The 23,600-nt window shown below is 37.1% G+C and overlaps 2 protein-coding genes across 5 annotated transcripts; both read right to left on the bottom strand.

Moving 5' to 3' along the window:
• Positions 1-264: 264 nt before the first annotated feature.
• Positions 265-14,530, bottom strand: LOC110779711 (uncharacterized). 4 transcript variants are annotated; one of them, XR_008929737.1, is made up of 17 exons: positions 14,385-14,530; positions 12,619-13,012; positions 12,407-12,528; positions 10,847-10,989; positions 9,609-9,886; positions 9,042-9,100; positions 8,390-8,484; positions 7,768-7,870; positions 7,532-7,626; positions 7,393-7,455; positions 6,951-7,026; positions 6,746-6,854; positions 6,266-6,378; positions 6,125-6,183; positions 5,863-5,971; positions 3,139-5,310; positions 265-814 (listed from the first exon to the last, which is right to left on the bottom strand). XR_008929737.1 is itself a non-coding variant. In XM_056838368.1 (17 exons), exons 2-17 carry the CDS (start codon positions 13,004-13,006, stop codon positions 790-792), a joined length of 1,968 nt encoding a protein of 655 aa, XP_056694346.1. In that variant the 5' UTR covers positions 13,007-13,012; positions 14,385-14,530; the 3' UTR covers positions 265-789. The 4 variants fall into 4 exon arrangements, 2 of the variants coding, with proteins under 2 accessions (XP_056694346.1, XP_056694347.1); XR_008929736.1 differs by having other exon boundaries at positions 5,111-5,310; XM_056838368.1 differs by having other exon boundaries at positions 5,180-5,310.
• Positions 14,531-15,049: 519 nt separating this feature from the next.
• Positions 15,050-23,340, bottom strand: LOC110779703 (G-type lectin S-receptor-like serine/threonine-protein kinase At5g24080). The gene is made up of 7 exons (XM_056838367.1): positions 23,036-23,340; positions 21,765-22,224; positions 20,872-21,221; positions 19,312-19,892; positions 17,791-17,971; positions 16,555-17,008; positions 15,050-15,764 (listed from the first exon to the last, which is right to left on the bottom strand). Exons 1-7 carry the CDS (start codon positions 23,311-23,313, stop codon positions 15,423-15,425), a joined length of 2,646 nt encoding a protein of 881 aa, XP_056694345.1. The 5' UTR covers positions 23,314-23,340; the 3' UTR covers positions 15,050-15,422.
• Positions 23,341-23,600: the final 260 nt, after the last annotated feature.

Below are 23,600 nucleotides of genomic sequence, written 5' to 3'. Positions count from 1 at the left end.
GATAGTTTATATTGTATTCTCTAAACATGTCAAACTATTGCACTGTAATAACTTTAATCTTAATGATTACCTACGTTACCGAGCATCACCGGAGCCAATAACTAGTTCACTTTTACATCCCAATGATGGTAAAAGTTCTACAAAATCAAGAAGTTTGTCAAGCTGCCAAAGTGGAAGAGTAGAATCAGAAAGATCAACATGGCTGAACTTTGACATCAGAGAACATTCTAACATGCAAGAAAATACTAGGAAGTACAACAAAAATTAGGACACAGAAAAGGATTAATGGTATATTAACTTCTGAGTTGGGCATGTCACAACCTCATTCAAACAAACTACTCAATACTTTTGTGTTCAGCACAATGAACAATTGTTGAACCATGAAATCGCTTGGATTTCATGTTCGAATATAAGCAAGCTTCAAAGTAATGAACACACACAGTCTGTCATACAAATCAATCCAGAAGCGAAAATAGGCATATCTCCAAGATTTCTTGAATATTAACACACCACAAACTACCCAAAAACCAGAGATAAATCCAAGTGCAATGCTGATGTACAAACCCAAAGATATAGATGCATCTTCATTGTTGTTTTCAGGGGTGTGATTATCATGATCATTGTTGCGATCTGCTTTACCTTCATCTCCATTGCACTTCTTTGGAAGTGGGTCCCCACAAAGTCTAGGGTTTCCCACAAAAACTGAAGCATCGAAGCTTTGAATTTGAGTTCCTGTCGGAATTCTCCCGGTTAAGTTGTTATTCGCCAAGCTCAAAGTGCCCAAGAAGTTCAAACTTGAAAGGGTTGAAGGAATCTGCCCAGAAAGATGGTTGTTAGACAAATCCAAGGACTCTAAAGACTTCAGTTGACCTATCTTTACAGTGATAGGTCCAATCAGATTGTTTCCTGAAAGATTCAATGAAATTAATCCCGTAAAACACGAAATTTCAGCAGGTATATTCCCTTCTAACATGTTACTTGAAAGATCAATGCTCTTAACAAGTTCCAAGTGGTTTTTATACTCATAAGTGAATCCTTTTAATACAAGGGATATGTAGTCTTTGTATGGGGAGCCAACGGTTGAGAAAGTATCATTACTGTCCTGAATAACTACAGGTGTACTGATTTTCTGTGTCATTGCTGTAAAACTGCACAGACAGTTTGGAATCATTCCTGAGAAATTGTTGTTAGACAGATCAAGAATTTGAACAGAAGATAAAAGGCAAAGCTCTATTGGTAATTTTCCAGACAAGGAATTGTTCCGAAGACTAAGAACGGTTAAGTTTCGGAGCATATGCCATATACACTTCGGAATTTCTCCAGAAAATAGGTTGTCTCCAAGATCTAAATAAAATAAATTGGTTAAGTTGCGAAAGGATGAAGGTATCTTCCCAGAAAACTTGTTATGTCTCAAATGCTAACTCTTTAACCTTATCAAGGAGCCAAATGAGGTAGGAAGATTCCCGGAGAAGGTATTGTTTGACAAATCTAAGACAGATAGACCGTAACCGAACTCTGACCAACAATCAGGTAGCTTCCCTGAAAAAAAGTTGTGGGAAAGGTCGAGACCTATCACCAATGAACTTTTGCAAATAAAGGATATTGATCCAGAGAAGAAGTTTCTAGAGAGATTCAAATAGAAAAAATCTCCAAAGAATAATGGGATAGTACCCTCGAGAAGGTTAGAGCTCAAATCAACAGCAGGGAGCGAGGAGGTAGTGAAAAGTTTAGTGGATGAATTGATAAGCTCACCGCGAAGTCTGTTATGAGACAGACCAATGAAAGTAGCTGTTGAAGAAAGATTCCAAAACCAAATAGGAATGGTATCCGATATCCCAGCATAAGACATATCCAACCTAAGATAATTTGTTTGAGTTCGTAGCCATTCTGGGAAATGAGAACCTAGGTTACAAGAAGCCAATCCTATAGTGTCCAATCTAAATGGAGGCACCCAACTAGAGCTAACATTTAAAGACAATGAGTTAAAGGACATTTCCAAGTTACGTAACCTAGAAAGATTCGAGAGGTGGCTCATACCAATTTCACCTTTCAATGAGTTTGAAGAAATATCCAACTGCTCAAGCCTTGAAAGTTTCCCTAGACCTGTATGTATAGTGCCATTTAATTGGTTATCTTGAAGTTGCAACACCCTCAATGACCTAAATACAGAAAGATCAGGCACTGATCCAGTAAGTTGATTTTCTTGTAGATTTAACATGACAAGATTTGAAGGTCTTTCAAAACTAGACGGAAGCGAACCATTTAGCCTGTTTGAGTAAAGATTCAATTCTGTTAGGGAGGAAAACTTTGTAATATCTGGCACTGAACCGCTAATATTGTTCTCTTGCAAGAAGAGAAACATCAATGAATTCTTTGAACAAGATACGGATTGAAAGATGTTTGAAAGATCTCCCTCGAGAATATTCCCAGATAGGTCTAATTTCTGGAGTCTGCAAAGACCCTTAATGGAGCTAGGAAGATCACCTTCGAGATAATTATTAGAGAGATCAAGATCTGAAAGAGAAGTCATTTCCCTAAATCTAATCGGAATTCTACTACCACTTGATAGGGTCTCGGACAGGGAAACACTAACTAGGGAGCTATGGTTGAAAATCCAGCTCCATATCGAGGAAGGCTGGAGATAATTATTAGAGAGATCAAGGAAAGCAAGTGACTTGGAGGAATTAGTAATGGAATAAGGGTGAGGAATAGCATCAGGGAGATTGCATTCACTCAAATCCAAGTGCTCTAGGGAAGGGAGGTTATTGACAACATGAAGCCAATCTGTGGCTTCACTAAGATCAACATTCCGTAAAATGAGGCGCCTTAATGAAGTAAGATGAGAAAGCATGTTAAGGCTTTTAGCGAACATGTTGCTATAACTTGTCTCCAGATATTGCAACCTTGAAAGGTTTCCAACCTGAATAGGAATAGCTCTGTATGAATCTAAATCTATAATAAGGTATCTTAAATGAGGGAAGGAGCCAATGAAGCTTAGATTGCTGTTAACAGTATAAAAACCTAGGTCAGTGATCTCAAGGTAGAGTAACTCTTCAAGGGCAATCAACGAAGGATCCAAATGGATTATTTTCCTTCGAAGAGGCCAAAGGCCATCTTCACAGTACTCTAAGAACTTACTCAACAAAAGTCGGTTAACGCGGCCAGTGAGGTTGCTGCAATAGACACCAGGCCAATTGCAGCAGTCATGGTAATTTTGACTCAAGTAATTTGCACATGTAGGGTAAATGCTGCGAAGGGCCTCTCCTTCCTTCTCTATGCACCTATTGGTCTTAATTTCTAAGCTAAAGGAGGGGGTTTTTGTGACACATATCCAAAGTACAAAAAGCAAGAGAATATTCCATATAAAACGTGACCCTGACATTTTTTGAAGGAAAATAATATCAGGTTTGAAACTTGTTGATTCCTAGAATAATATATTTGCTGAATATATACTGAGGAAACATGGACTAAAATCACAATAATGATACTCATGGATTCTAGACTCTAGAGTCAACAAACAAGTCCAACAATAGATGAGAAGTTTCTACATAATAAAGATAATACGAGTACTTGTGCAAGTTCAATTCATGTTCCTAAGGTTGTCTAAAAGTCATAAACTGTGGGATCATCCTACGATTTCACATGATAATGCACATTAATGACTTGTAAGACTTCGCTACACACCTTTAAAAAAGAAAGAAAAAGAAGCCAATAAATTCATTCCCACCATGATTTGAAGTCAGATTCTTCAAGCCTTTAGACTAGATCAAGTCTTGGTCAACTGTGGAGTGATTGTATACCCATTATTTTACACACTGGAAGTGCCCACTGCACTAATGCAGTTTCATAGTTTTTCCCCAACCCCAATATTGATATTTTATTCAAAGCTTCATGTTAATATTTTATTGACACGAATTAGAAATGGCTATACTCCTAAAAGCATCAAAGTGTGGACATTCAATATTTGGTTGTAAAAAATGAAAGAAAAAAAAAAGGATTATCAACATGGCATTAAATTCTCATGGACATAATTTCTCCCAAAATATATTAATAACAATCGTGTAAAAATAATGCGAATATAGAAAGTCGGGTACTTTTTAAATACAATGTCAAAGTGTTAATCCAATAGGATTGGGTTGGCAACAGAACCTAGATTCTATCTCTGGTGTCGCTACCATGATCCTCTCCCTCTATTTACTTCTATCAAGTGTTATTGCTTCTGTAAATCTTATTTATTTAACTCCCTCCATCCAAGTCATATTTGGCCCTCCTCGACTTCTTCTATCGCCGTTCATAATTGTATCCTTAAAGTGTTCCCACATATCTCTCTCAACATATGCATCTCTGCTACTCCACTCTTTATATATTATTATCAATTTTTTTATAACAAATCACCCATCTTTATAGTATCATCCTTCTTAACTACCACTTTTTAAATATAAGCACACAATTTTCTCACACTGTAAATAATGCAATGTATTTTGCGAGAAATTAATAGTTGAGTTTTGACATTCAAAACATTTTGAGTGTCTAAGATTACGAAATTTGCAAGACAGTGATCAAGCTGAAAGGCATAATCATTTGACAACAGATGTGTATTATTGTAGTACTCGTTTCCAACGGGATAGGTTCAAAGTCAAGCAATGTCAAACTTAGGACTTGGCCAATAAAGTCAATGCCACCATCTAATATAGAAAAGATTAAAACAGATGATCTCAAGATCCAAGAATATTACACTAAAAGTTTCTAGAAATCTATTTGTGCTAAGTACAAAAAATGTATCAAGAAACATGCATCTAAATCTGTCCATTTCCGATGGAGCCAAAGATACATTTGTTCTTTTCAGCATTGAATATAATGGACTAAATCAAAATAGCTCTTAAAACCTCTTCGCTTCCTTTCCATGAAGTAGAAGATGGTCGTCCCGTGGTCGTCCAGTTATTGCTTTTGGGTCAATTGGAAACAACCTCTCTGCAATTGCAGGGGTAAGGTTGCGTACGTCCGACCCCCCTTACCCCGCTTCTTGCGGGAGCCTCTTTGAGGCAATGGGGTAATGATAATGAAACATGCATCTAAATGCAAGAAGAAAAAGCCAAGCAAAATTTCGAACCTTTTAAAACTGTGGCTAGAAGACAGATATTAACCAGCAATGTACAACCGCATGTGAATGATGTCTTACAAAACAGATGTAACACGAACTGAATTATCAGCAGATCCAGTAAGGTAGATAGGCAGGGTTGGATGCCAATCAACAGTTGTCACAGCTGCACTATGTGGTAGTGTTTTTGATCCGTTTGCAAGACTTCCAACCTGATAAAAGAGGACAGGATTTATATTTTTTAGCAGAAATGCGTCAATCTAAACTAAAAAATAAGGTAAATCAGTAAATGTAAAGATGGGACTGGAGTGTGCCTTCATGCCAATGGATTGGCCAGGCACATCCCCCGGCACAACACAGTGGCTTTGTGCTGTGTTAACAAGTTTGAAGGGCTGGTCCATGGGATAGCTTGGCCCACTTGACATGCCCTCCTGCCCAGGGTTAATTTCGGTTATTATTCTGCCGGGGTTTGTGCCATGCAGTGCTTCCCCAGCCGAAAGTGCAGCCCAAGAAAGGCCACAACGGCCGTGCCTGTGCCGTGCTTTTTCCACTGACTTTTGGCTGGCCCAGCCCAGTGTCATCTTTAGTGAATTGCTTCCAGAATCAGAAACAGATTCTGCTTGCTTAGTTATGGGGGGAAAAAACTTCGTATACAACAACAAACAAAGCCTGAATGTCAACATTAGGCCTATGAAACGGCTGAAACCATAATGGAAATACACAGTGATTGATGTATCAACCCAGCAAAAGAGGCAAAATTGAACCTGATACATGGGTGATCGTACTAAATCAGAGGTCACCAGCAGTCTCTTTCCAGTACAATCCAGAGCCATCTCACGACTGCAGTTTTTCGAGTTATCAGGACTGCAGAACCTACAGGATGAGAAAATGTGTGATTCTAAAAAATCATTTTCAGAATTTCCTCGTGCTGAGAAAGGCATCTGTGCACGAGACATATGCAACTAGTCAAAATGATGTAAAAATCCACATGACACCAATGTCATTTTTATACAGGAATGCTAATACCTGCTGCAATCTGCTGACCAGACTACTTGACCTTGCTTCTGCAAGCTCCATTCAAATACCTGAACCCATAAGATATTCTATTATTTTCAGCAAAACAGTCCTACTTACTGCTGAAGTTGCACAAGAGCTTAAAATACTTACTTTTCCATCTGATCCCAAAGTAAAAATACTTGTCTCATCATGTCCAAAAAGAATAGAGCTAATTGGACAATCATGAGCGGGCCATCCAGTAATTTGCAAACCCGCAGACATATCTTAAGTTAGTCAAGGACTCGAAGTAAACAAGGTAGATATCATTCCATTATCCAAGCATCCAAGATCCTGGATAAGTGAGTCATGCATCTGGAAATTAATGGGATAAGAAAAACAAAGCTACTAAAACTCTCTCTACTTCTGGAAACAGCAAGAGTTCTAGCATTTCAAAACTTAAATCTCCATGGGGTGGATAATGCATGCTTTGTAGGATATGATCCTACACACCAAGTAGCCAGCTATTCTCACTTTATGCGGTGGAGGAAAAAAAAAACTGTTCACGGATTTGCTATGGAGCAAGCCGAGCAACCAAAAAAAATATTACATAAATCATCACTCGAATGGAAACATGCAAATGTGTAAGGATACCAAACATGTGAATCATCCCATCAACAGCAGCAGCTGCTAAAATCTTTCCGTTGTGATTGAAGCACACAGAGGTTATTGCCGGGGGTTCTTCGCCAAGAGGAAGGACTGTCTTCAGAGTCAAATGTCACAAGAAAAAATTATCTTTACAAACAAGTCACTACAGAAGTCAGCAGCACACATTAAGCTTTGGAAAACCACAACATACCATAGGTTTCCACGTCTTCATGTTCCAAACAGTTAGTGAAGCATGCCCCATCGCATTAGCATAAGCTGTTTCATCCCTATTTATGAAAAATAGAAAAGTGAACCAAACAAATTACCCTTGCAAGTCTCCCTCAAGTTCATAAAAAAAGGAACAGAAACATAGAGAGGCACACCGCACACCCAATCCTATTAAACCCAAATCTAGATTTTTTCTTCAGCCATGATGAGCTACGAATGAGTAAGAAAACAATGATGCTCAAATTCAATATAAATTTGCAAAAACAAAAAGAAGCTGTTGGTTTGGCTGATTGAAACTTTTAAGACGAGAAGTTATCCTCCTTTTCAAGAAACACAAACGAACTAGAATTAAGGGTGTACAAAGAAGCAAATAAGGATCACCATACTTAAACATGTGTAGGAAAAATAAAAAAGTAGAAATATACCCTTCAGATGCTGCTGCAGAGACAAAAATGGGTTCCACAGGGCTGCATTTTATATCTAATACCCTGTTGTGAAAGGTACAGCAATATCAGCACAATTAGCCAACAAGCGAGATAACAAAGTTCTTGGTCAAGGAACAACCTTCGAAATGTTTGACCTGTGGTGAGATCACATACGACTCTTTTGGCATCCACATTCCATGCCTTGATGCCTCCCTCAGCAGTGCCTATGAGAAGCTTTTGTCAAGCCAAAAAGTGGTATAATTAGAGGGTATTATCAATTAAAGAACGTAATTTTCTCCCTGAATGCCGATGAAAAAAGAAAATGCAATGTACACCAGCAAACCCCAAAAAGGAGATGGAAGAGATAAGGCATACCAATCGATCAGATTTACAATCCCAGTCAAGAGACAAAATTTCCGCTCCACAATATATGGTAGCGTTTCTAGATCCAGGTGTGGATGAGTCATACGTCCAAATCCTTTATCACCAATAAACAAAAATTAAAGTTAATATTCCATTTCAGGAATCACATGGAGATGAGTAATAATACAATAGATTAATATTCATTAATCCCCATAAAATATTTGATACGAAGTACAAGATAAAGGTTGATAGCAATTAGGCCCATCCAATCTCTGTCCATTTAAAGAAGGTGACTACCACAGTCCTATCATATTAAAACAAGAGAAAATTCAGAAAATGCTAACATCTCCAGTCTCCATTACTTTCTTGTTTCTCATGAACCCAACAAAAAAATTCTTTTTCAAATAAAGAAAGCTGCTCCATTCAAATAAAACCATGACGTAAGCATGCACCAGTCAACAATCAAACAGGCAGGATATACAAATTATATTGCATGCTGACATTCAATGATTAAAGACAATTTAGATATACCAATTCCATCCGCTCAGCCAATTTAGTGTAAATGACACTAGGGATTCAAGATCGTCAAGAAAGGAAGAGTTCAAACGTAAATGTTATCAGCAACAGTAGATACCTTACTGTACCATCTACGGAAGCACTTGCAATATTATCCCCGGATGCTGAAAAGCGGGACCTACTGATGGGACTTGTGTGTCCCAGAAAAGTTTCCTACGACAAATAACAGAATTGAAATGAGTTAAGAGAACAATGATGAACTTTAAAATAATAAAAACAAAGTTAGATGGTATCTTTATCCTCTAAAGAGTCATCAGTTTATTGTCATGACAAAAAGTTTGTATAATTGATTGGAGCGAGTGTGGTACATGCCAACTAGACCTGGCAAATGGCTTGTCAATGCTGTTTTGGGTTGAGTGATTTTGGGTTCAGGTCATTTCAAAGATGGACTATTTTCGGTTACGGATCAGTCGGGTCAAATACTTTTCTCTATTTCAATTTTTGGCAAAATTATAGAGTTCATTTTTTGAGTAATTTTAAAGAATGATAATCTAATATGAACGTATTAATTAAACAATGTTATTAAATTAAATTTTATCACTGAATCCAACAAGACAAATTGGTTTTGGGTTCTAATTTCATGTTCAAAATCCAATTTTATCGGGTTGGGTCAGAACTTTCCAGATCTATCACTGATGCAAACATGTGAAAGTTAGTATTTTTTACAGGAACTACCCCAAAAATAAATTGAATTAAACATGAAGCTCTACCTGGAACTGCACTTTCACTTCTGAAAATTCTTCCTCGCCTAGGACTGCAGCCACCTTTTCTGTCACACCACATTCAACAGAACTTAATTAAGCAAAAACATGCCCGAAAGCTCATGCAAGTCCTGCAATGTATCATATCATATATACACGTTTAATCATAAAGGCATACATTATCCTTAAATGGCCCAAAATCAGAAATTGAGCAACTGATGCTAAATTGGCAACATCTACAACCTACTTACTCCTAACTCATTTCTTTTTTCCCCTTTCAGAAATCCAAAGAACAACTGGTATCAGGATCATTGACATACGCACATAACTTCCATAATATATATGCTTTGTGCACATGGACACACCCCACTCAGGGAAGGGGCAGATTTAAACACCAATGCTACAATCACTTGTAAGACCAAGAACCTTGAATATTGACAGGAGTAAAAGTTCAAATCTTACTGCTTCTCTTTTATCCATTTAATATTCACCTGGACTTCATAAACAGCCACCACTGTTTCGCATAATATGTAGAATCCAATGTTATTTAAACTGGAAACAAAGGTGAGTAATTACCATCACTAAGAAAACTATATTTGGAAACATAGATTCCTTTCTGATCGTTGCTAAATGGTGGATTTCCAGAAGAACTCTGGGCATGATTGGCATTGTAGGCAGTTGTAGTGGACAAATCTGAACATCCATCCATTTCATTGCTCTTGAATCCAGTTTCAGGCTCACTTCTAAATTTAGTGGCAATATTTTTTCCAGAATCCATTGATAGACTTGTCTCTCTAGAAACCACAGAAGCACTCTTTGTTGAGTCATCTTCTTGTCTCATTAAAATAGCACCGCTGTGTGAGAAAAACAGCTACGTCAAGGATTTTTACTCTTTTTTTGGTTGAGAGAGGGGGGCAGAGGCATGGAATTAAAACTCGGCCGTTCCGTTACGTAACGGCCGTTCTGTAACCTATTCTGGATTTGCCGTTACGCGAAAACCCGTTACGTTACGGTTTGACAAAAATCACGTCTTTCTCCCCGCGTCGTCCGTTACGTAACGGTGATTCGCGCGTTAGACGTTTTTTTACATAAATTGACCAAAACTATTTTTGTAATTAGTTATATAGTTTAAGAAGCATGATATTTTAAGTGCTTATATGTTCACAGAATATAATTCACTCATATTAGGATAGATTTGGTTATATTCTGTTGATAAATACTTTTTAGACTAAAAATGTAACAATAAGGCTTAGACATGTTAATGTGGTTTTTTTCAAAAAATTCACACCGCGTCAGCCGCGATCCGTTCTATTCTTCCGTTACAAGCGGTTTCCGCGACAATGCGGCCGATACCGCAAACGCGACCGCATCCGCGTTTTTTTTCTATGGACAGAGGCTCATGGAAAGAGATCCTAAGCTACTCATTATTTCACCAAGGGAATTAAGATCATCGTCTCCTAACAATTCCATTGTACTAGGAGCCTTGTGAAGCAAAAGATGTTGTCTACATCACTTGACCATTCATTTCAAAGTATTCCTGTTCAATACCCAGAGTAGACATCAAAAAAAGCAGAATGCCAATTTTACTGTGGTTGAACTGACCTGCTCATTTTTGTCATTTATGTTCATATAAGTGCATATTTTAGATACAGCTTTTTTTATTAAAAAAAACAAGGGAACTAAGCTTCCTTTTGTCATTGTGTATGAATAAATAAAGAAGCAGCAACTTAAAGCTGTGGAGCAGCCTTCTCTTTAGAAGTATCTGGGCAAATAGAGAAATAAATAAGTAAAACTGCAATAATACAATATTCTACCTTCTAAGCTGATGTAACTGAGCCTCCCTTTCTTCCAAGACAGCTTGAAGCTGTGATAACTTCACGTTAAGCTGCTTAATATCTTTCCTGAACTGGTTGGTAGTGTTCTTCTCCATACTTATCTTTAATAGAGCAGGAATGCGTGAAGAGGTCAAGGAAACACTGAGAATATTCCTTTATTTCACTAAAGTATAGTTTATTACGTCATTATTTGATACTTCAAATCAGAACACACATATTGACAAGAATTCTTCATTAACAAACAATCCAAGCAGAGACCAGAGCTTCTATATCCAGAATATTCAGTTCCATGATATACACTTGCTGTGACCACTGTTAAAAAAGTTGAAGGTCTAAAGTACACCAGAAGTCAACAAAAAAGAGATCAACCTAGAAAAGATAGGTGTATACATCATAGACAATAGTCTTCTAATGATATATCAGTCGCAGTAAGTTATCTTTCTAGCACTGGATAAATAGGCAAACATGTAACAGCAGGAAATACAAATTTGTTTGAAAAAATTCTCTGCACCCCCATACATTCACTAAAATTTTCTGTCTTCCCATGTACAAAAGTGGGTGTCGCAATTTTCTAGAAATTTTCAGATTTGTCTTACTAAGTGTTTAAACTTTAAAATGGAAAGTTCAAAAGATATTTACACTGAAACTGAGACTTTAAAGATCACTCTCAGTATAAATGTCTTTTTGGTTATTATAAGAAAGGGAGTTTTAAAAACTAGGATTTTATTACAATCCCTCAAGTCCTTTCAAAATGCCACCAATTTAGGTGTGTCATTATAAAGTCTTTCCATCTCTTGTTTGAAGAACCTTCTTCAAATTCTAACTTCCTTCTTTCAAATAGGTGTTCAAAATATGAAATTATAAATGAAAATATGGATATTTCAAACGAAGGCTCTTTAAAAAGTCTTCATACAAAAGATTCCCAGGATTGCAAAAACCCCTATCCAAACACACTGTTACTGTCAGCCTTGCATCTTGAAAACATTATATCCCAGTTATTCATATGAAAATTACTATTGAAATGGGAATATCCCAGTTATTTGCTTTATGAAGCTTATCAATGATGTGATATCTTTCATCTTAAACATGGTACTATCTGCACAAAGCAATGATGAGAAATAAGAAAGGACAAAAAATGGAACTGTTGCAACCAGAACGACAATTTTGTGAAGAATAGGGATCATTCCGAAGATAGAAGTTACTCAGCACAGGGGTTATATTTAGTGTGTTCATTTCTTGAAAGTTTACATTAAATTCCAACCAAATGGTAACAATTTCAAACCTGTGACAAATTGTCTAGAAGAACAAGTAAAGAGGCAAACCTGTGACAAATTGTCTAGAAGAACAAGTAAAGAGGCAGTAATCACATTTCACAAAGTAACATCAGTACTAGACACTTCCATATTAAAAATAAAATTTTAAAAAAAGTAAAAATAAAATAAAATAAAAAAGGAAAGAGAAAAGAGAAAAGAGAAAAGAGAAAACGAAAAAAAAAGTAATAGTCAAAAAAATAATAGGACAAATCTAACAAAGGATATGAGTACCACTAAACATCTGGCTCAGAAAGTTCCTTAGTGAAAGCTGCAAGGCGTCCAACCATTCCTTTGAGAAATAAATGCAAAACTGAGGATCCAAACCAGGATTCTTAAGATAGGGCATAGCTGCATATGAGGCGAAAAGGTTGGACAATATGAGAATAAGGCAATACCAGAAAAATACCACCTAAAACTTGATGAAAATTGAAAACAGACCAAACCATGGAGTCCAATCATGGCCTTTCTGCTGCAGGTTATCACCCAACATATCGAAAAACTCTTTGACTTTGTCATTCCTGCCTGAACGCACAGCATATACTATATAATAGCGGAGAACAGAAGCTTCCAGTTTGGACAATGTAGCATAAAACACTGTCTCGGAGGAAGAAATACAGTGCTTAAAGAAAGTAAGGAGGCCAACCAATTTCTCAGCCTCAAACCTGGGTATATACTTCAAGAAAATCAAGTCAAGTATCTTTTCCACTTGGAAACCTTTCCCGACTTCCGTATTTAGTTCCGTCTCAAAAGCTTGTAGAGTACTAGTGAAACCTCTGAATACAAGAAATTCTCTCACTAGCTCCTCAGCATACTGCATATTTTCCATCTTCTCCTATAATTCATATACAAAAATAAAAATCAATTACTATCATCTCACTGAACATTAGCAAATGGCATATGATTCCAAGTTAAACTACTCACGCATAAAAATATTCATACAAGAAGACAAAAGGTATCAATACTTTACTGCCAAAAGTCACCAAGACTTAGATGGGATCTTGGGAGTCGAAAAGGGGGTAACTCAGGTCCCAAAGATGTCCAAGAAGCACAAGCACGGATAGCTACAAGTTACGTTACATTGGTATCTCCATAAAAAAAGAGAGAACTCATTCTCTTACGACAATCATTTAGGCTTTTCTCCATAAAAGAAAGCAATATCGATCACTTGGCCCAGGTAACGACAACAAATATCTACTACTCCAACTCCTTATTCAATACTATCAAGGTACACATTCCTCACAACAGCCGATATATCTATCACTTAATTTAGCTCAATCAAACTTTCAACATTTTTCCATGTTCAATTCCATGGATGGGGGTTGGAGACTCACACTTTCTTTGGATAAGAAAAAATGGAGAGGAAGGGAGAGGGATCCGTTTTCCCTTCCTATTTAATAAACACCGTCCCTCCAAAATTGGAAAGATTTGGAGGGGAAATGGAGCTTACCTTCCCCTTCTCTTTCCTCCCCTCCCCTTCCTCTTCTCTCTCTCCCCTTCCTCTCCCTTCTATCTTGTATCCAAACACGCCGTCAATGTGCAGATTCCAACAACAGGAAAAGGGAAAACCCTAAAAAGAGCATAAGACTCCAAACAGCACTACAGCAGTATAAATGTCATACATTCGCTTCTAACTGAGTTCGATCAACATAATTGCAAACGAATTTAAGAGCTCTTAATTAGGCTCCCCTAACTTCGTACCCGAACAATAATCTCGGCCTCTCATTTATGAAGGGTGTACGATGAGACAAAAGCTATAATTCTAATGAGGAACAGGGTGAGTTTGATTGTCTTATTGAACAGAATCATCTTGTTCCAAAATTTGCACTTCAGAATTTCATGAAACCGAACATCATTTACCCAATACAAACGAGAATAAACAGAAATTCTACTCTATTCAAACTAATAGCTCACTACGGAACATTTAATTGGATGAAAAACAAAAATTCAATTGGAGCCTAATAATCAACTTAGATATGATAGAATCAAATAGCAATGACAAAGTTGAATCATAATTCAATGCTAAAAATTTCCGACTAAAATCGAAATAGCTGAAGCTAATTGATGAAGTGAACGTCTAAACAAACAATTAGAAATGGAAATCAAGATATGTTTCATACAAAAACAAATAAGATTCAGGATTGTGGTATGAGAAAATTCTAGGGTTTATAGGATGTAATAAATCGAAAATTGGGGAAGAACAGTACCTTGAGCAGAAATTTGATCACAGAAGAAGTCGATTCTACTTTGAAACCAAATGACGTTGTAAATGAAATTGAGGAGACAAAAAGGGAAGGTGTTGTCTGAAAACTGTAAAGCCAGGTGCCCTTGAAGCCTTAAATGTCAAACGGGTTTTTACGATAATTTATACCATGTATCAACTAATTTGTTATAAGAACGTTTTACACTTACTTAATTGTCAAACCGTCTTTTACCAGAATTTCTATCAATTAACTGTCTGACACTACCATGTCTAATAGTGCTTTAGTGGAATAGGAAACGAGCGTTCCAAGTTCTCGATCTCTTATAAGGGAAGATCACGGTGTCTTGGAATCACATTATTAGGAAGTATATGCGCCATAGGACAATTGTCGATGTTACATGTTACAAAACTCGGAACTGTAGTTTATGTTCACTAGAACCAACTATATTTAGTTTGCTTATTGAAGGCCATTGTTTTTATAGAATATGTATACACACACCTATGTTCAGTCGTTCACATGTGTTATTGCATATAGAAATAACAAATTCACTTAATCTTGTCAGTCATAAGGAGAAACATGCTTGATTGGGAAGTTCTAGTAGTGGCGGAACTAATGTTTAAGATATGAGGTCATTTGACTCCACTTGAATGTAGACTTTTGTAAAATTTTGCTATAATATTAGAAAATTTATAGTTTTTCTGATACAATTTGGTCCATTTGTACCACTAAAAGAGTTTTTTTTTCAACCACTACTATGTTATTCTGGATCTGCCACTAGGTTCAAGGGATACAATTTTGATGCTCTAAAAATTTGTTTTGACGCTCGTATTTTGAGCTGAAGGCCTAAAACGTACTGGGAGTGCCAAATTAATTGATGATTTTGCAAAAATTAGGTCAAGACAGTGTTTATCTGCCTTTCGAATTTTGATGTCTATAATCCTAGAAGAAACCAAAACAATGAACTATCTATGTTACAGTGTTACACCAAAGAACCCTACAAATAACACGTACATCCGTGCAAGAAATATCTATTGACTTTTATCATCGGGGTGACACCGTAGAATAACTACAGGTGGCGCGGGACGAGGGATTTGTATTAATGGTAAAGGTACTTGTGTGATCATTATTTTCTCTTTTCATAGCTTTGTAAACATTATCTAAACCTTCTTCTATCAACTCCAAAACGTTTTGTGGCATTGGAGGCATATTGACTTCCATTGTGCCTTCAAACATTTTTACGACTTCTCCCATTGAAGGTCTCACAGAAACTTCATCTTGGATACACCAAAACGCTATCTTTAGAGCCCTTGTGGCTTCTTCCTCATCAACCGCTACTCCTAATCGCTTATCTACCACTTTGATCGCCTTTTCATTTACCATTTCCTGAAACGTGAAAGTTGCACAATGTGTTATAGTCACTAGAAAATAGTATATGGGATTACTTTGACTCTATCATTATTCTACTCCAATCCATGTAAAATATCCAGTTTGTCTGTTCTATATAGATGACACTAGGTTGGGCCGGCACGACTCAGCACGAGTAAAGCACGGCATGACACAATCCAACACAAATAAAGCATAGTCCGACACGATCAAACACGAAAAAAGAACTCCTGACACGACCAAACATGAAAAAAGAACGACCTGACATGATCATGTATTCGTGGGTCGTGGATGGGTTTGATCCATATTTTTAATGGGAAAGCACGACACAACATAACCCGAGCTGACAAAGCACATCAAATTAAGTGAAATCAAGCTTAGATGCAAAAGCACTGCTCAACACTAGGGTTTGGGCCACATTTTTAAAAATTTTGGCCCGGTTCGGCCTGCCATGTAATAGGTGGGCTTGGTGTAGGTCGGATCCGTTCATGCCCAAGGTACATGGACTGAGCAAGACCAGACCTAACCCGACAAAGCACTTAAATTGAATGAAAATAGGCTTACAAACGAAACCACAACCCGACACGAGGGTTTGGGCCGCATTTTTGAAATTATTGGCCCGGCTCGGTCCGGCCAGACATTAAACGAGTGGGTTTGGTGTAGGATGGGCCTGTACGTTCAGGCCAAAGTACACTGGCTCAACACGACCAGAACCAACCCACAACCATCTTTAATTATACAACTTACATAGCTAGACTAAATTAGAGTTCAACTAGTACAAAAACCATACCTTAAAAGCCCATCCAGGATAAAAGAAATCTTCAGCATCATAAGTCATATCAAGGTTCCTTCTTCCACCAATAATCTCCAACAATAGCATACCGTAACTATAAACATCGGCCTTAACCGTTATGGGTCGATTACTAATCCATTCAGGAGCTAAGTACCCTCGAGTACCTCGAATCATTGTAACAACATGCGAGTGTTCTCTTCCCATCAACTTAGCTAACCCGAAATCTGAAACTTTAGGGCAGAAATTGTCGTCTAGTAAAATGTTTTCCGGTTTTATGTCGCAATGGATTATACGGTTCCTACATTGTTCGTGAAAGTAAGCTATCCCTTGAGCCGTGCCTAATGCTACATTGTAGCGTGTTGCCCAATCGAGTATGTTGTGTCGATTGTAATTTGGGGCGAAAATCCATTTGTCTAATGATCCGTTTTTCATGAATTCGTAAACCAACAACCTATATAAAAAACACGTATAGTTATTTAAGTACTCAAGTAGTACATGAATAGAGTAGAGGTAATCAAAATTCGGGCCGAGGCGGGTTTAATACACAAAAAGTTATGTCCAAACTCAAAAATTTGGTGCGGGCCGAGATGGGTTTTTTGAACGGACTCGGATTTTGGTCTAAAAATGCATATTTTAGGCTACCCAAACTCGTACTTTTCGGGTCGGGCCAGCGGACCGGACTATATATAGTTGATCAGGTCTAGAATAGAGCTAGCAATTTGGGCATTTTATTCAGTTCAAGTTTGGTTTGGACCTGTAGGGTTGATTTCAGTTATGCTAAATATTAGTATAAAATAGAAAATTTCGCCAAATACAACAGAGAAAAGTTGTTATTCAGCCGGTTACAACCACAAACTGTTTCTTTTTGCAAATTACAACTTAAAAAGTCAACTAATATTTAAAACTACAACCCTGAGTCGGGTTTTGGCAAAAGGTGACTGAAAATGATGTCATTACTAAATTTTCAACTCATTTTAATGCAATTGAATACTTTTAAGAAAAACACTCATTTTCAAAAAAGCTCGTTTTAACTCGTTTGTCGAAATCTGAATACGGATTGTAGTTTTAAACGTGGGATTACTTTTTGGTTGTAATTTGCGAAAATAGAAATTTAAAGTTGTAAGTTTGTAACTCTTATAATGGCAAACTTTTGGTAATTGTAATTGGCAATTTGTGTCAAATTTTGGTTGTTCGAGCTCGTATCAACTATCAAGTTATCGAAGGAGATTATACCTGCGTGATCCCTCAGAGCAATAGCCACAAAGACGAACCAAATTCATGTGATGCATAGAACCAATTGTATTGACTTCAGTGATAAATTCTCGTTCTCCATGAGGCAAAATCTTGTCAAGTTTCTTCACTGCAATGCAAGTCCCATCTCCTAGACTTCCTTTGTACACCGTCCCAAACCCACCTGTCATAAACCAATAATCCTATTAGTACTTATTAGCAAAATAAACCAATGAGGTCTTGGCCTAGTGGTTAAGACTGAGGTCCTGTGTATAATAGCTCTCATATTCGAATCCCCCCGTCTCCATTTATAATTTAATTGCCCTTGTGGCTCATTCGCGAAAAGGAAAAAAAACTTATTAGCAAAAACAAACAAAAATATGCTTAATTACATGCAAAACAAAGTCCTCTGTTTTTTCTCTTAGTTTTGAAGCATTATGGCTCTCATCATTAACCTGGTTCAGTATGATTTTTCTTAGTCTGGCCTGATTTGATTTTTCCTAGTCTTGTCTGAATTTTTCTGGTATGGTCTGATTCATCCTGATGTGGTATGATTTAAAATTTTCTAATCTTGTAAGGTCTGGTCTGAATATTTTTGTGAGTGTATTGTTTCATTTTCTGGTCTTGCCTGATATGAATTTTTCTTATCTAGTCTAATGTTAAGAATTCTCCCTCCATCCCTTTTGCTTGCCCCATTTGTCATTTTAGCCCGTCCCCAAAGTATTGCCTCTTTTAAAAAAAAATGCTCATGGGGACCACAAGTTAAATATATTTGACCCTACCAGTTTTGTTTTTTTCAATTCCACTCAACCAACACTACTAATTAGGGGGTGTTTGGTTGGGGGTAATAATCAAATAGAAAGAGAATAGGTTACAATCATTCCCTTTGTTGTTGTTTGTTAGACCTCCTTCATCATTCCCTTTACCTTTTTCATTTTCAAGTTTACCCCAAAACCCTCTACACTCATTCCCACCCTCCCCCCTAAGACATTTTCATTCCCTTTCCCCTCTTCACTTCCCCCACCTCCTCTCTCTCCTCTAACCACGCGACCACCAAGCTCCGACCACCTTTTGGGTCACCGACAGCTGATGCTGACATCACCCACGCCGACAGAGGGAAGGGAAGGGGCGGCGACAGAGTGGAGAAGGAGAAGGAGGGGCAATGACGGAGGGGAAAGGGAGAAGGAGGGGCGGTGATAGAGGGGAGAGGGAGAAGGAGGGGGCGGCGACAGAGGGGAGAGGGAGGAGGGGCGGCGACAAAGGGGAGGTGGAGGCGGGCGGCAGGCGACGACAGAAAGAGGAGTGAGAGAGAAGATGAATGGAAAATGAATAAAAGTATCCCAAACAACTATTTACATCAAAGGGATTGATTTCCATTCCCCTTCTATCCCATTCTTGATTCAATTCTGTTTACCCCGTGTTAACCAAACGACCCCTTAATAAAGCATTTTTAGTGTATAAGGCAAACAATAAAGGACAGAAGGAGTAATAAATTAAATAATAAGGTAAAGAGAACAAGCGTACCTCTTCCTAACAATTGGGTGAAACTAGAAGTACAATGCTGTAAATCCCGATACCCAAAACTAATCGGAGCACCTGAAAAGATCAACGAACTCTCCATTGCTCGCTTCATCAACCTCTTCCTATGAACATTATAGTACAACAAAAGGCACAACAAACCAATCAACACCCCCATACTCAAAACAATTGGGATAATCAAAGCCTTCTCATGTGCACTTCTATCGCTACGTCCTCTCGAATCACTTCGTTGCCTCGACGACCCATCCCAACTCGAGTCGTTAGCTAAGACCTTAACGAACAGGGTCGAGGTCGGGTCCTGAAACCCACCATAATCCAATCTTCTTAACACCCAACAATAAGGTTTTTCTTCGTTTAATCCGTACACCGAAGCAATACATTCGCAGTTGTCTAAGCAAGCATCTCCGCATTTGGAGACTGTAGGGATGTCGCTATAGTTAGCGACGACTGATTCGTCTGAGAAGTAATAGTTTGTTTGTTGGACTGTGATTGTTTTAAATTCTTCATTGGTAAGGTTTTTGCTTTTGTTACTGCATTTTCCCGTCAGTGTAGAGTTCTCGAAACACCTATCAATAGACATGGGTGAGCAAAAAAAAAATCTGAATAAATATTTATTTTTTCGATTCGATAACCAGTTGAAATATCCGAATTTTTAGGTATCTGATTCGTCAAAGTCGAATTGGATACCCGATCCGAATTTTTTGAGCAAAAATTCAGATCGGATATAGATCACGATATTTAAGATTCGGATATTCCAATTGGATATATAAATACTCCGTAAGGTCTAACAAATTAACAAAAATAGAAGTCTATAGGATACAATACTAAAGAAAATTATCGAATTAGTTATTTGATTATACTACGTATTATATTATTTGTGATTAATAATTGTTGAAATACCTAAGAAAAAATAAATTCTATGCAAGATAAGCTCATGCAGATTAAGGTTATTAGAGCAACTTCAATGGTTGTAGCTAGAGACATGCTTGCAATTTGCAAAATCTCAAGCCAATAGCTTAACCATTGGAGTGATTTTGATAAATTAGACACGGCAAGCTAATTTGCTGGGAAAAAACTATCTAATTAGGAGGTGAGTTATCATTAAAATAAATTAATGTAAAAATGGAACCTATTAAATAACACAGAGTACTTCGTAAGCTACTTTCGTAAATTAGTTTGTCTTTGGGTTATAAATTAGGTAGAAAGTAAGTTGGCTAAAAAATTTAGGTGGCATGACAAGCTAATTTGTATTTGTCAATTAGCTTGCAATTAGATTTATTGTTAGATTTACAATTATTGTGTATTACGTATGATTTTTGGTTACTAAAAGTATAGTTAATTTACTACAAATCTATGACAATTATTAAGAAAAAGAAAATAAAAGAACTTATTCACAATATATTAAAAATTAGTTTTGCATAAATCAGAATCGAATTATCCAAAATTTCCAATCCGGTTAAACCGGGTTGGATACGGATCATGATTTTTTATGATCCGAAAAATCAGGTATCCGATCCGATTTATCCAGTTTTACTCACCCCTTACCTATCATCATCGTCCCCAATCTTCACAGTCCCAGGCAAGCAAGAACAAGACGAGTTAGTCTTAGACCTGTCTAGAACACAAACACCATTCCCACATATACCAGCAATATCACACGGGCTAGACACCGCAGCCCATTCGGGTACCCATTGACGCGACCCGTTCACATCGTTATCCCACCTGTACAACCTCAAATTCCCGTTACCCTCAATCACCAACCGCCGTAGCGACGCCGCGCGGGTCGACGGCGTCAATGACTTGTTATACAACAATCCATCGGTATCACGGTCGTTTTTATAAACATACACCGCCCCGTTTGACGATCTCGGGCCGTACACCACCCCAAAACTACCCTGCTCGAGGATAGAATATCATATCAGATATCAGATAGAGTTATATTATAGAAAATTTCGTCAAAAACTAGCTTATAAAATAGTTATTTCCGAAAAATTACCTTACAAAAAAAAATGTTGTAAGATACTATTTTTTTTCCTATTTATGAACGTTGAATCAAAATTACTGGATTGACTTTATCAAATGCATCTTACGTGCCATTTAATTATTATTTTTCCTGTTAGATACCACGTACGTGAGATACCATAGGAAAGTCAATCCCGAATCTTGAATCAATGTTATAATCCAACAAAATGTAGTATACGAAGTAATTTTTTTTTTAAGTTAGCTAATTACAACAAATTTTTTTGTAAGGTCGTTTTCTAAAAAAAAAAATCAATTTTATAAGGTAGTTTTTGACAGATTTGACTATATCATATGATACGAGATAAGAGTTTATAAAATTTTATGAATCTTACAAAGTGCATGCAGAACGTATAGTTTTATAATATAAACAAAGACGTATGCCCACGAATAATATGAGAAAATTAAATAATATATACCTTCTCGTCTAACATCGCCACCACGTCACCGGTGGCGTTCGATATCTCCGGCCCTTGCCAGTAAGAATAGTTTGAGAGGGTGTCGTCTTCGGGCGGGTCGGGTACGTTGTAGCTTAATGCCAGGCTTAAGGAAGTTGGTTGTTGGAGCATTTTTAAGGTGTAGTAACCTCCATTATTAGAAGGGTTTTGGTTTTTCGTTTTCTTTGTTGATGTGAGTTTCATTGATACGTTTAGAGGTTGCCCTGGTAAGAGGGTGTCGGATGGGTAAGAGAAGGTTTGGAATACTGGTTTTTGGAAGTGGTTGTAGATGATGAAGTTGCCGCTTTCGGACATTGTTGCTGCTTCTACGGCCGCTGTTGTTGAGGAGTTGGATGACCATAGGATGGTTCGGCCGTCGTTGAGGAGGAGGTTTCCGGTGGTGTCGAAGCTGAGGACGGCGTTTTTGGTGGCCGGTGTTTCTCTATATAATTGAGAGAGAAGCAAGTCATTCACATGTTATGTGAGAGTTTTTAAAGTTAAATGGAGCAAGTAAAATGAGACAGATGGAGTACGTAGGAGGATAAGTGAATGTGATGATCTTCCCTGCAAGGGGTGGATATAAAATGACTAAAGTGATCATAAAGAGTAACTAATGCTTTTTTTTTATACTTCTTATATATTCATGTTTCATTAAACAAATTTGTTCAACTAAGTACTAGTATGTCACATTCTTGTTTTTTGGTAAGTACAAAAAACGGAGTAACAAATTGTGGTTTTATACAAAGAGATAAATGATATGAATAACAATTTTAATGTGGAAAACAATTCGGATCGACATAACATAATATGAAATTAAGTAAGAGATGGGTTCGATATAAGTCTATATTTATGTTACTACGCAATTTTACACTACTATGTAACATATTTTACACTAATATTGGGAAAATTAACAAATTTTTCCGTTTCTATATATAACTAATCTGATGCAATGTTATCTTAATTAGTTCGATGACTTTTCCTATATTATGTTTCAAACAAAGATGTAGCAAATGCATAAAAGTAAACCATACAAAATATAATGTGAGCAAAAGTACGTTTGTTCTAAAGGCTTCTTTAATTAAGCATTTTAGTGTAATTGAACCTATCCTATTATGCATGAGTCTATATATGTACCATGTATCAAATCTATTTGATTTTACGCTTGTCATTAGGATGATTGTACGTACATACTTAAGAACATATTTTAGTAATGCAAAGAAACTACGAAGTATACTGGATTTGAGCATATGTACCTATTAGCAGACCAGACCACAACTCGTTCTCCCGGAATTTGATTATACCAAATGGCAACCTGCAATTGATCATTACTCGAGTACATGGGCGTAAACCCGAACGCAAAAGTTCCATTTTCAGAGACCCAAGCCTTATTTTCCCTAGCTAGCAAGCGAGAACCGGGTTTAATTTGGCAAGTCACAAACCCAAAAAATCCATATAACAAAATTGATGCAACATAACAAAAAGTTATAGTGTATGAATAAATGTGGAAACTAATATTAGTATTAGTTGCCATTTCATGGACGATGAAATGACAAACTTATGCATATTGTCAAACTTTGGTTTATATAAAGAGAGGAAATGGGTTTTTGACACGTGGACAAGAAGTAGTTGAGCTAAAACCCTATAAAGTTGAGAAAACATACCAAAATATTGGATATGGTCGGTCCAAAATACAAGTATATAATGAGCTTTTTGAGCTTGAAATTATGACACGTGTTGAAGGTGCTATTGGTCAATATGTGGTTTATAGGTGTTTAACAGATTGAGGCTTGACTCTTTTGTTTTGTGTAACTAAAATAT

The sequence above is a fragment of the Spinacia oleracea genome, chromosome 3 (genome assembly GCF_020520425.1).
Source record: "Spinacia oleracea cultivar Varoflay chromosome 3, BTI_SOV_V1, whole genome shotgun sequence".
Taxonomy (NCBI): Eukaryota; Viridiplantae; Streptophyta; class Magnoliopsida; order Caryophyllales; family Amaranthaceae; genus Spinacia; species Spinacia oleracea.
Note: the sequence above shows the minus strand (reverse complement) of the source record. Positions and strands in the feature narration are given on the sequence as shown.

Coding starts and splice junctions, on each gene's coding strand:
- LOC110779711 (XM_056838368.1), bottom strand. CDS start 13,006: ATGGAAAATATGCAGTATGCTGAGGAGCTAGTGAGAGAATTTCTTGTA. Junction 7,456..7,531: donor ACAGGTCAAACATTTCGAAG/GTTGTTCCTTGA, acceptor CTTTCACAACAG/GGTATTAGATATAAAATGCA. Junction 6,379..6,745: donor TGGGATGATTCACATGTTTG/GTATCCTTACAC, acceptor GACTAACTTAAG/ATATGTCTGCGGGTTTGCAA.
- LOC110779703 (XM_056838367.1), bottom strand. CDS start 23,313: ATGGCAACTAATACTAATATTAGTTTCCACATTTATTCATACACTATA. Junction 19,893..20,871: donor ATTGGGGACGATGATGATAG/GTAAGGGGTGAG, acceptor GTCTATTGATAG/GTGTTTCGAGAACTCTACAC. Junction 15,765..16,554: donor ATCCTGGATGGGCTTTTAAG/GTATGGTTTTTG, acceptor TTCACGTTTCAG/GAAATGGTAAATGAAAAGGC.